Source organism: Schistocerca americana, chromosome 7, assembly GCF_021461395.2.
Source record: "Schistocerca americana isolate TAMUIC-IGC-003095 chromosome 7, iqSchAmer2.1, whole genome shotgun sequence".
NCBI lineage: Eukaryota > Metazoa > Arthropoda > Insecta > Orthoptera > Acrididae > Schistocerca > Schistocerca americana.
The window spans coordinates 144,495,214-144,508,409 of record NC_060125.1 but is presented as its reverse complement, the minus strand read 5'-3'; the positions used below and the strand labels follow the sequence as shown (position 1 = coordinate 144,508,409).

Here is a 13,196-nt window from a genome sequence, read left to right as displayed (position 1 = left end):
TGCCACTTGAGTTTATTAAACATCTCCGTAACGCTATCACGGTTACCAAATAACCCTGTGACGAAACGCGCCGCTCTTCTTTGGATCTTCTCTATCTCCTCCGTCAAACCGATCTGGTACGGATCCCACACTGATGAGCAATACTCAAGTATAGGTCGAACGAGTGTTTTGTAAGCCACCTCCTTTGTTGATGGACTACATTTTCTAAGCACTCTCCCAATGAATCTCAACCTGGTACCCGCCTTACCAACAATTAATTTTATATGATCATTCCACTTCAAATCGTTCCGCATGCATACTCCCAGATATTTTACAGAAGTAACTGCTACCAGTGTTTGTTCCGCTATCATATAATCATACAATAAAGGATCCTTCTTCCTACGTATTCGCAATACATTACATTTGCCTATGTTAAGGGTCAGTTGCCACTCCCTGCACCAAGTGCCTATCCGCTGCAGATCTTCCTGCATTTCGCTGCAATTTTCTAATGCTGCAACTTCTCTGTATACTACAGCATCATCCGCGAAAAGCCGCATGGAACTTCCGACACTATCTACTATCTACGAGCCCATCAGAATTTTACAGAGGCATATAGAGTCCTGTAAAGATATTGTAGTTTGTATGTAGCTGATAATATTCAACAGTTCCATTACTTCAGGCCATACTCCTGACACAGTGTCAGTTTATTTATTTCAGATTGGACTAGTTTTGTGAAATGATAATTACAGCCCTATTTATTTGAAAGTGATTCTTGGGTATTAGATGTTAGGATGGCAGGAGCAGTCTGCAGGTGAACATAGTTAATTAACTAATTGCAAAAAGTGGAGACAGCTCTGAAGATTAATGTTTATGAATGCAGGAAGCAGGTGTCAGGACAGATATATTTACCCTGGCTGCTAAGGCAGTGGATGATGCAGTGTTCCACACTGAAATGTGGGCAACTACTGCATACAGAGCTTCCACTGTAATAAAACCCTGCACCCTCAGCTTCCTGATGGAAGCTCTGTGAGCCTTTATTAGCATACACTGCACAGAGTCAGTGCAGAGTCAGTGCGACTCTTGAACACTGGCTCAGATTGCATCATTTGTGACACACCCGAGTCTGCCATCTATTAGGAGAGTGTCAAAAGGTGATGTGATGTCTCCCATAACCCACCCTCCATGGCACAATATCTTTTCTATTCAACCTCTCACAATAACTCTGACCATATGCTCTGTAGTTCCTCCACACACCGACTGAGGGTCAGAGTTTTCCCCTCCCAGTTTATACACTGTGTGTCTTTCTTGATCATGTTAGTTTGTTCTTTTTAATCCTGCTGTCTTTCGTGTGGCATCTGCTTTGTACTTTTAAGTATTACACACTTTTCTTTGTACCTAGGTCGACCGTTACTATGAATTTGTTGAATGATACCATGCTGTATGAAAATGGTCCATCTAATTCCATTTCTGTGTTGTGAAGAAAGTTATATTTGCCTTATTTCTTTCAACACCTACCAGTCAGAAAGGTGATAGTAAAATGTTATGGCACTGAGCTCATATTTCAAGAGTAGCGGGTTTCAGAATTTCGGTTTTGCCAACCTGATTTGTTTTACGTAGTTTCTGAAATCAGTTGGAACAAATAGTCTGGGCGATTTTCTTCCCCCCTTTCCCCATCCAAGTTTGTGCTTTTTATCTCTAAAGGTGTCAGTCTACCAGAATGAATTTTTCAGTCTGCACTGCTAAGAAACTTCCTGGTAAATTAAAATTGCGTGCTGGACCAGGACTCGAATCTAGGACTTCTGCCTTTCACACACAAGTGCTCTATTGCCTGAGGTACCCGAGCACAACTTGTGACCCATCCTCACTGTTTTACGTCTGCAAGTTTTTCATCTCATGCCTTGTGAACTTCACAGTTCTTCTGTGTGACTTGTAGGACTAACACTACTGGAAGGTGAAGTTTGGAAGACAGGGGGTGAAGTACTGTTGAAAGTAACACTGTGAGGATGGATCATGAGTCATGCTCAGGTAGCTCAGATGGTAGAACACTTGCCTGTGGAAGGCAAAGGTCCCACGTTAGAGTCCTGATCCGGCAAACAGTTTTAATCTGCCAGGAAGTTTCAATGTCAACTTTGTTGGAACATTGTACTGTGGCTTATTTTATTTCCTGTTTTGTAGTATAGTTCATTTTCAATTTAAATGTTCTTGTTTAAGAACTGTACTTTTAATGATTTAAAGTTTTTTACAGGCCTGGCTGCCATATTCATAATTTGCAATACATGGCTGAAAGCTGTGGATGTCTATGAGCGTGTTCTGAAGTTGAATGATGAATTTAAGGGAAAGCTGAGTGTTGATTCTCTTCAGGTAAGGGACAAAATAAATTTTTAATGTAAGGCAATATTTAATTTTGTTCAAATTTTTCATTGTTTGGACCAGTTTACTTATGAAATCTTATGTTCTTTTATATGAATCTAGTGTAAAATTCTGCTTGTTCCGCCTTACTTTTTGCGACTGTACAGAAAGTGCTTAAAATTAAACTGAATGCAAACCATGATCAATGTGTCCTCTGCTTTCAAAGGTAGGTTTCATATAAGGAACTGCCGGAGCGTTAGAAAAGTTACAGCCCACTTTTCTCACACACAGTGTCCTACAACCAGTATGTGTGGGTGATTAGATAGGTTCCACATTACTGGATTCCCGCCATTTGACACCGTACTGCACTATCAACTAACAGCCGAGATCCAGCCACACAGAATCTCTTTGCAGGCATGTGATTGCCTCAATGAATATTTAATTAAAAAGCCCAGCACATTATAATGGACAAGTATTGTTCCATGAAAGTCATGTCAAGTGTCCTTGAGGAAGAGTAATAGAAGAGGATGTGTTAATATACGTAAACAGTTTATCACATCAAATCAGCAGCACTTTGCTGATGATGCATTGGTTACAGAAAGGTGTTGTTGTTGGTCAGTTGTAAGGGAATGCAGAAAGACTTGGTGTAATGAATGATAGATCTCTTCGTAGAAAAGTTCTAGCAGAATGTAGATACTTTTGGATAAAAGGAGAGCACTCATCGAAAGTCAGAAGTGACACACACACACACACACACACACACACACACACACACACACACACACTCACTCACTCACTCACACTTGTCCATACGTGGTGCCAGCACCACCATATGCTGGTAAGTCTTCTTTTTTGTGTGTGCTATTGACAACTCAGTGCTTCTGTTTTTCAGTGAGAGGTCTCCTATAATCCAAAAGTATATAAATGTAAGATAATGCCTATAACAAACAGAGAGAATCTGTTAGTACCTTATTACTAGATTAGTTGCAAAGAACTGGAGGACACCACACATCACATTGTTGTCATCACCGTCATTCTGGTCTTCAATCCAAAGATTGGTTTGATTCAGCTCTCCACACCAGAGTATCCTGTGCAAGCCTCTTGATGCATGCGTTACAATTGCAAGCTACATCTATTAGAATCTGCTTGCTGTATTCAAGCCTTGGGGTCTCTCTACAATTGTTACCCCCGCATACTTCCTGTCATTACCAAATCGGCAGTACCTCGATGCCTCTAAAAAAACGGATCGGTTAGCTGGACATACTCAGTCAGGTAGTACCACAGATTTCTTTTTTACTCAGTTTTATTCAGTACTTCATCATCAGTTGTTCGGTCCACCCATCTGATCTTCAACATTCCTTGTAGCCCTGCATTTCAAAAGCTTACATTCTGTCCTCATCTGAACCAATTTTTTTTTCTTTCACTTTTGAATGGGGCTACACTGAAAACTAAATGCCTTCATAAAAGACTGTCTAACACTTATATTTATATTAGACGATATCAAATTTCTCTTTTTCAGAAATACTTTTCTTGCTATTGCCAGTCTGCATTTAATATCTCTCTGCAGTGTCAATAAACAATTATTTCACTGCCGCAGTACCAGAACTCATCTACACTAGCCCCTTTGTTCAAATAATTGAGGGTAATTTGCTAGGAAGTGATACAAAGTGGAATGAACATGTAAAGTCGGTATTAGCGAAGGTGAATGAAAGACTCGATCTGATTGGAAGGAGTCTGGCAAAGTGCGGTACATCTGGAAAGGAGACTGTGCAGATGGCACCAGTGTGACCACCTCTTTAGAGCACTGCACCAGCATTTGGAGTCCTCATCAAGCAGGTGAGCAAGCAGGTACAGAACACACTGGAAGGTGTGCTTTTAGGAGTGCAAAAGGTGTATATAGCCCGTATGAAAGAGTAATACAGATGCTAGGTGAACTGTGGGAGAAGGGTGTGATGTTCTCATAAAACCTTGTCTGATAAACATAGAACTTTTATTCAAGGAAGACTGTGCAGCAGTTTTGCAACCACCTGATGTAGATGTAATGAAAATACGAGGAGTGACACTAAGATGCATGCATGGGCATGTGGGCAGTTGTCTTTCCCTCTCTCAGTATGTATGCCACACTGTACTGTGGCTTGTAGATTGTATTTCTTGTTGTTTTTGTGTATGTAAAGTAGGAAAACAAACTGTTTACAAAGTAATGAACGAAATCCATGGTGTTGTAAATGTGCCAAGTTTGAGTTTACATTCTAGCTTTTTGAATGTATGCCATTCATCTTCATTGGTGGTAAAAGCGGAGCAAGTAGAATCAGTCTTCACGTCCCTTTTTATATGCAGTAGTTTGATCATAATTGAATGAGTTTGCCTTGAGTAAATATGACAAATTTGGATGCATGATTTAAAAAAAAATTACTATTAAAAGATACACCACCTCATTGTATGCCAAGCTAAGTTTACTTTGGTAAGTAAGAGCAGCAGTATACTGCTTCTGTTTCATTATTAATTTTCATTCTGTGTCTTCCCAAACAATATCTGGTGGCCAGTTTTTAGTGGTGGCTGCTTGAAAGCTGTATTAATTTGTGTGATAGGCAGTGCAATGTCCTCCAATAATAACTTAAGAGTATCAGAAAATGCTAATCATGTTACAGTGATGTTCTCTTTTTTTGTTAACTGTTTTGTATTGGTCCTTAATGCCTTTTGCTGAAAGAGCTTTCCCTTTCTGTATTGATTTTGTATGGAAAACAATTATAAGGAAATGGGAACAAACTGTGCTCTTCCCTGACTGTCTTTTTTACTTCAAGTAATTTTCTGGTCTCTTCGATGGACTTCATTTTTAGGCAATGTTTATAAATTTCACTGTTAATATAGGAAATGTTCTTTTGTCTGTAGTCATTTCTTTTTAAGAATACAATGAAATGTGCCCACGTGAATACTTAAATTTTCGCAAACATCAGTAATTTAAATATGAGGGAGCAGTGGCTTTGCTTTGGTTTTTACGACCATGTTTTCTTCTAACTAATAAGTGCAAAGAAAAGTATGCCGCAGTATAAATTATTGTACATTTTCCTTTGCATACTTGATAATAACTGGCCATATATTGTTAGTTAGGGATGCAATTAAATTGCACGTGACATTGTCACTGGTAGACGACACCAATCTAAGAAGTCTTCAAAAAGTTCATTATCCCAGCTTCGGATCACAAATTACCATAGCTGACAACTATTTTCAGTTCATCACCCTCTTCAGGTGAAGAGAGTGTTAATGAGCTGCACAAATTGAAAACCTCTAAATATCAACAAAGACAACCACATAATGCGTAACATCTGTGCTCAAGTTGACATAAACCACTTTTTTTCTTAAATAGAAGTTTGTCAGGAAACACTGTAGTACCAGCTGTATAGTACTGTACACACACTATCTTGCAAGGCAAACGTACTGTGTTTGCTTCTATAGTGGAAGGGAGCCTGATGAACTCGGCTTCTTGGAACTGAAGGTGCATGTACTATGTACAGAAAACCATTTACAGAAATTAGTGTAGAACTTAAATATCCTTAATAATAACCAGAATAATTTTACCATATGAATAAAAAATAATGCAATATATCTAAAAACAAAGATGATGTAACTTACCAAACGAAAGCGCTGGCATGTTGATGACACACAAACATACACACAAAATTCAAGCTTTCGCAACCAACAGTTGCTTCATCAGGAAAGAGGGAAGAAGAGGGAAAGACGAAAGGATGTGGGTTTTAAGGGAGAGGGTAAGGAGCCATTCCAATCATGGGAGCGGAAAGACTGACCTTAGGGGGAATAAAGGACAGGTACACACACACACACACACACACACACACACACACACACACACACACACAATCCATCCGCACATCCACAGACACAAGCAGACATTTGTAAAGGCAAAGAGTTTGGGCAGAGATGTCAGTTGAGGCGGAAGTACAGAGGCAAAGATGTTGTTGAATGACAGGTGAGGTATGAGTGGCGGCAACTTGAAATTAGCGGAGATTGAGGCCTGGTGGGTAACGGGAAGAGAGGATATACTGAAGGGATATACTGGAACTTGCCCTTCAGTACATCCTCTCTTCCCATTACCCACCAGGTAAAAGTCTTTCCGCTCCCAGGATTGGAATGACTCCTTACCCTCTCCCTTAAAACCTACATCCTTTCGTCTTTCCCTCTCCTTCCCTCTTTCCTGATGAAGCAACCGTTGGTTGCGAAAGCTTGAATTTTGTGTGTATGTGTTTGTGTTTGTGTGTCTATCAACATGCCAGCGCTTTCGTTTGGTAAGTTACATCATCTTTGTTTTTAGATATATTTTTCCCATGTGGAATGTTTCCCTCTATTATATTCAAATAATGTAATATGTTCTAAATAATGTAAAATTTACACCCCATATAAATCTACATCTACATACATATCCTGCCAGCCACTATATGGGCACATGGCAGGGGGTACCTCCTACCACTGTTAATAATTTCCTGTCCTGTTCCATTTGCAAACAGTACAAGGGAAAAAATGACAGGCTATTTGCCTCTGCATGAGCTCTAATTTCTCTGTTTTGTCTCATGGTCCTCACATGAAATGTGTGTTGGCGGTAGTAGAATCAGTCTGCAGTCACCTGGAAATGCCAGTTCTCTAAATTTTCTCAACAATGTTTGACTATTTGCTTTCCTTTCTACTGTCCTTACGTTCTCATTCAACTTCACATTGCTGTGCAACATTATGCTTAGACATTTAATCAGTGTCACTGTGTCAAGCAGCATACCACTAATACCATGTCCAAAAGTTACAGCATTGTTCTCCCTACTCATCTGTATTAACTTATATTCTTCTACATTTAGAGCAAGCTGCCAGTCATCACACCAACTAGAAATTCTGTCTTAGTCATCCTATATCCTTCTACACTCACTCAACGACGATATTTTATCGTGTACTACAGTGCCATCAGCAAAAAGTTGCAGACATTTACTCACCCCATCCTACAGATCATTTACGTATGTAGAGAACAAGAGCAGTCGTATCACACTCCCCTGCGGCACTCCTGATGACACCTTTGTCCCTGAGTAACACTCACTGTCCAGGACAATTTACTGAATTATATTACTTTAGAAGTCTTGGAGCCACTCACATATCTGGGAAACTATTCCATATGCTTGTACCTTTAACAGTCTATAGTGGGGAACCGTGTCAAATACGAGGTTTGTCCACAAAGTAAGATCCGTTTGGTTATATAAAACAAACGTGTACATATACAGAAAAAATATTTACTGTACAAAAATCTACAACTGTTAAACTACTTTTCTACATAGCTTCCGAAATTTTGTAGGCACTTGTCATAGCGTGGCACAAGTTTTTGTATGCCTTCTTCATAGATGGTTGCCACCTGTATATTCAACCATGTGGTAACGTTCTTTCAGCTTGTCATCATCGTTGAAGTGTTGACCACCAAGGACAGATTTTAGGTTTAAGAAGAGCTGAAGGTGACTAGGAGCGAGGTCCAAGCTTTACGGAGAATGAGGATGAAACGCGTCTCAGTGAAATTCCCGTAATAGTTGTTTGGTCACATTTGCCGTGTGAGGTCGGCCATTGTCATGGAAAAAAAAACAACACCTTTTGACAGTAATCCTCGGCACTTGTTCTGTATTGCGCGGCCCAATTTCTTAATAGTCTCGCAGTAACCGTGTGCGTTGATTGTTTGGCCTTGTGGTAAGAAATTGATCATCAAAATGCCTTTTCTGTCCTAAAATATAGTGAATATGACTTTTTGAGGTGTCAAGATTTGCTTAGGCTTAACCTTCGTTGGGGATGAAGTGTGCCTCCATTCCATTGATTGCCGTTTTGTTTCAGGGGGGTTGTACGATACCCAAGTGTCATCCCCCATGACCATCCGAGAAAGAAAACCATAGCCGTCTTCATTGTAGCATGTCAAAAACTGAAGTGCACTGCCCATCTGTTGTTTTTCGTGTTGTTCAGTAAGAATTTTGGGTACCCAATGTGAGCAAAGTTTTCGAAATTTCCATTTTTTGGTAACAATTTCATGAATTAGTGATCATGAGATTTGCGGAACTTCCATAGCAAGGGCACTAAGTGTAAACTTATGGTTGTGCTTAATCTTCCCTTCAGTTGTGTGCACCAGTTCTTTCTTCAGTAACCACAGACGGGCATCCACTTCGTTCTTCATCTTGCACTTGATCACATCCTTCGTTGACCAGTCTGACCCATCTTCTAACCATTGAATCACTCGTAGCATTTTGTCCGTAAACCTCACAGATTTGCTGATGAATTTCCATTGGTTTAACTTTCTTTGCATTTAGAAAACGAATCGTAAATCTGATTTCACACGCGGCAGCATTTTCAGTTACTGCTGACATTATAAGAAAGCACTACAAACCATAAATGAAATTCCAAAACAGAGTCAGTAAATAACCCAAGGGGTTCCACAAATTAACAGTGAAAATATGTTTATCAAATGGCAAGAAATATCAGTAGCTTGAAAATAATATTGAGAGGTTCAATTAACACAGTTATATTTTGTCTGCTTTTGCACAGGTATCAGAAAAGTACAGATTCATTTCAGTGGTTAGCACACGAGTGTACCAGCAGTGACGGGCAGACCTCAGACAGCATTTGCTTAGGCACTAACACTCGCCGGTCGGAATGTCTTTTGGCACGAAACACTGATTTACAAGCCAGGTTGAATAGGTGGTGTAGAGATGGAGTGATGTGGATGAGTCTTAAAACTTCATGAAGCATCTCGGTACAAGCATGTCACCATGTGGCATGTCCACTGTGGCCTGGGGCCTAACTTGATGTTGATGCTGCAAGGAGAAGATCAAGACTGAGAGTGAGGATAGGTCGGCGGGAGGAACGCTAGGAACTGAGCTATAGTCCTGTACCCACAGCTAGTCACCATAGAAGCCAGGTATCCATTCACACAACAGAACTGACAGATTTGGGTGAAAGTAAACACGCAAAGTCAGAAACTCGTTTTAGCAGATGGTTGTAGCAAACGAGGAATGTGTGAAACTGCTTAGACAGATGTTCTGTGAAAGGCCGTCACACAGTCTGCCCCTTCTCCCTCTAGAACAAAGTTCGGATGGTGGCTAAGGTGAAGCCTGATGCTAGTGGAGGGTCATGTTGTATCAGCAGTTAGGCCACAGTTTGTGGCTCGACACTGCAGGTGCCAGTCATGCTACGGAGGCAGACACTGGATGGCAGGACCACAGGTGTGATGTGGGCAGGTCAGCAGGTTGTCAGTAGTGTGACAGCGAGTGGCAGCAGAGTATCGGCAATGGGTGCAAGCAGCAAGTAAGCTGGTAACACATGGGGTAGTAGTGACAGCTGGATCGGCCTGATTCTGTTTCCAAAGCTAGACACACGGGAGTGGGCAGGCACTGGACACAGTTGTCAGCACAGAGCTGCAGAGGCCAGGGCACAGTGGCACTGCCAGCTGATGGCGAGAAGGGGTTGACAACCTGCTGGCCATGTTTGACAGTTAAAAGTGCACATGCAGCAGCAGCCAATGACATAAGTGGCAGAATGATGGCCAGCTGACTGTGACAGTTGGGGTTGAAGTTGGCGCAGTGACAGACAGGGAGACCAGCAACTCCTGTAACCAGTCAGTCTGTCAGTGAGTCTGGCAGTGTCAGTGAACGAGGGATCTTATTGGGGCTGGGAGGCGAGTTAGCCAGATATTGTATAGGAAATGGTCGGAGACCATAAGTGGTTCCATCAGGGTTCGAAGTTGGTGGTAGGAATTGCGAGGGTTGCTGATCCCCACACTGCTCAAGGGAAAGAAGGACCCCAACACACTGCATTTCAGACGATTTATGTCGTATTACGAGACAGTGCCAGTTTCTCGTAGCAGTCTCTGGCTTTGGATGACAAGATGATATCATCGACCTCTTATCACATATGTCAACTCGAGCCCGGCTCATCGCCATAACGAACGTGGTGGCATCCTGAGTGATGCCATAGCCAGCAAGGATGGGGTTCACCAATGAAAACCACAGGTGCAGATCCTGCGGATTGAAGGGCAGTAGGTGAGCTGTAGCATGCCGTACAGAGTGGTGGCAGTAGCTGGAGACCTGACATCGAGCCCAGGATAAACGGTGGCAGCAGTATACATAGGGGCCGATGTGGGTGTTGGCATGGAGTCTGGCATGGGGTACTGGACTGCTGGTGGTTCCATCACCACAAGTTGTGCATGCCAGTCAGTGTTGCAGCATTGTCATTCCACAAGGTGCACAATCGGCTCAGCAATTATGTTGTGTGGCACTGGAGTGGCAACCACTCACGAAGTGGCATCTGTTGGACCGGTGGCAGAAGGCGTGGTCGCTTGGATGCACAAGGGGGTGTGAAAACACACGCAAGAGAAATAGCTCATTATCCTAGTGTCTGTAGCACGGAAATGGAAGTTGCTGGTGGGAGGCGTGAGCCAAAAAGCACGCTAATGGGATGAGGTGGCCAACATGTTGTAATAGAAAATTAAGTTGACTGAGGTTTTTGTTGGGACACCAGTTTAGGAATGTCTCCCTAGCTAACTTACAAAATTATTTACAAAATTGTGACATAATACATAATGGGTATTGCACAAAAGGTAATTTCCACACATTGTTGAGAAACAGTACATTTATTGAATGACTAAACTACTACAAAAGAGAAACATGAAACTGTCTTAGAAAGTACAGCTATCAGAGAGAGTCACTAGCCAATGTGGTGGCACCATACAAAGGTGCAGCACGGTAGGAATAGCAGAAACCGAACCTCACCCCAAGTATCACCAGCACAACTCCAAATTTTAGTGATCTGAGGCATTTTAGTGATGTGAGGCACGGAATTAATCATCCCTTGCAGAAGAAATGGTCTGGACAAGATCACAGCCAAAGGCATTTGGTTAGCACACAAACATGCCTATAGTGATGGGTGGATTTCACGTAACACTCACTTCGGCATTAACACTTGCCAGTCAAAATGTCTTTTGGTGTGAAACATCGATTTACATGCCAGGCCATGTAGCAGATGTAGACACAGCATGGTTGAGTCTTACAACCTAATGAGAAGCATCTTGAAATGAAGCATGTTGCCGCATGGTGCATCCATTGCGGCATGGGGCTTAAGCCGGTGGTGATGCTCGACATGCTCTGGTAGCCAGCAAGCGTAGAAGGCAGGCATCTCGTCACATGGCAGAATTAACACCTTGGGGCAGAAGGAAACACATGAATTAAGAAACTCACTGTCGTAGCAGATGGCGGTAACGAGCTAGGAATATCCAAACTGCTAAGATAAGTGTGCAGCAAAAGGCCAAGGTCACCATACATTATTTGCTGTCATTTTTCATCATCCCAGAAGCTTAAGAAAAAAGTACTAAAGACTTACTGTGTACCCAGAAAGCTTTTAGTAGAAGATACATAATGTAATAATTTTTCCTTCTCAGATCACTCTCAAAAAGGTGGGAAAGAAACAGTGGTGTAAGAAATCTTGTTTGTTTTTTATTGACCTGTATCACTCAGTTGCAACCACTCAAACATCTGATAGCTGCTGAATTGAAAGATATTTAACAATGAGTTCATGTCTCCAGCAAAGATCCAGCAACTAATGAAGCCTGTGAATATACAAAATACTGTGTGGTTGAGGGCAGTTTCATGTCTGTCAGACTTTCCGCCCTATTGAACACAGTCGTATAGAACATGGAAGATGTTTCTGCTTACACTATCCTGAAAAACCAGTTTTAGCGGAGCATCCATTGGAAAATGGACACCAAATTGCATTTGACAATACTTCTGTTATTAAACGGACCAATGGATTGGCATAGAGTAGTACATGTAGCAATAGAAATCAAAATATCGGATAACATTCTCAATAAAGACAGTGGATTGCATCTGAGTATGGCCTGGGATACTGTGATTGGGGTGTTGAAACAGGTGCCGGCGTTGTACCATGAAAACATTGCCACATATGGTGCAGGACCAGGCACCTATCGCATCACTGACGGTGGCACGGCTGTTTAAATATGGCAGCAGAATTCAGATGACAGACAGCCTATTGACAGTGGCAGATGAGATCTCTGCTGAAAGCTCGTGGGCAGTTAACCACTTGGTGCAGCTTGAAACCTGGGAAGATTTTATTAAAGGACTGCTTGACAATATTTTACCTTTTAGTTAAAATTTTGTGATTAGTGTATAATTAGCAATATTATGAAAAGTATAGTTGCAACTCACCATATAGTGGAGATGCTGAGTCGCAGATAGACACAACTAAAAGACTGTCACAAAATTAGGTTCGGCCAACAAGGCCTTTGTCAAAAATAGATGACAGATACACACACACACACACACACACACACGCGCGCAAACGATGCTCACACACACACATGACCACAATCTCTGGCAGCTGAATCCAACTACAAGCAGCAGCAGCAGTAGTGCATAATGGGAGAGGCAACTGGGTGGGGATAAGGAGGAGACTAGGGTGGGGCAGGGAGGGGGAGGGATGGCAGGCTAGGGGTAGGGGATGGTGAAATGTTGCTTGGGAGCATGTAGGGACGAGGTGGAGAGACGGTAGGGCAGCTAGATGCAGTTGGGAGGTTAGACGGAGGACAGGGAGAGAGGGGAAGGGATAGCAGAGACGGAGAGAAGAAAAAAGCCTGGGTGTGTTGGTGGAATAGAGGGCTGTTTAGTGCTGGAATGGGAACAGGGAAGGGGCTAGATGGGTGGGGACAATACTAACGGAGGTTGGTCAGGAGGGCTACGGGAATGTAGGATGTATTGCAGGGAGAGTTCCCACTTGAGGAGTTTAGAAAAGCTGGTGTTAGTGGGAAGGATCCGTATGACACAGGCTGTGAAACAGTC

The 13,196-nt window shown here is 42.1% G+C and overlaps 1 protein-coding gene across 1 annotated transcript in view; it reads left to right on the top strand.

Annotated features, from left to right (window-relative positions):
• Nucleotides 1-13,196, top strand: part of LOC124622162 (E3 ubiquitin-protein ligase SHPRH) — a 256,731-nt gene that overhangs the window by 155,076 nt on the left and 88,459 nt on the right. Inside the window, exon 12 of the mRNA XM_047147806.1 lies at nt 2,225-2,340. Within this exon, the coding sequence (XP_047003762.1) occupies nt 2,225-2,340 (116 nt within the window). The remainder of the gene's footprint in view (nt 1-2,224; nt 2,341-13,196) is intronic.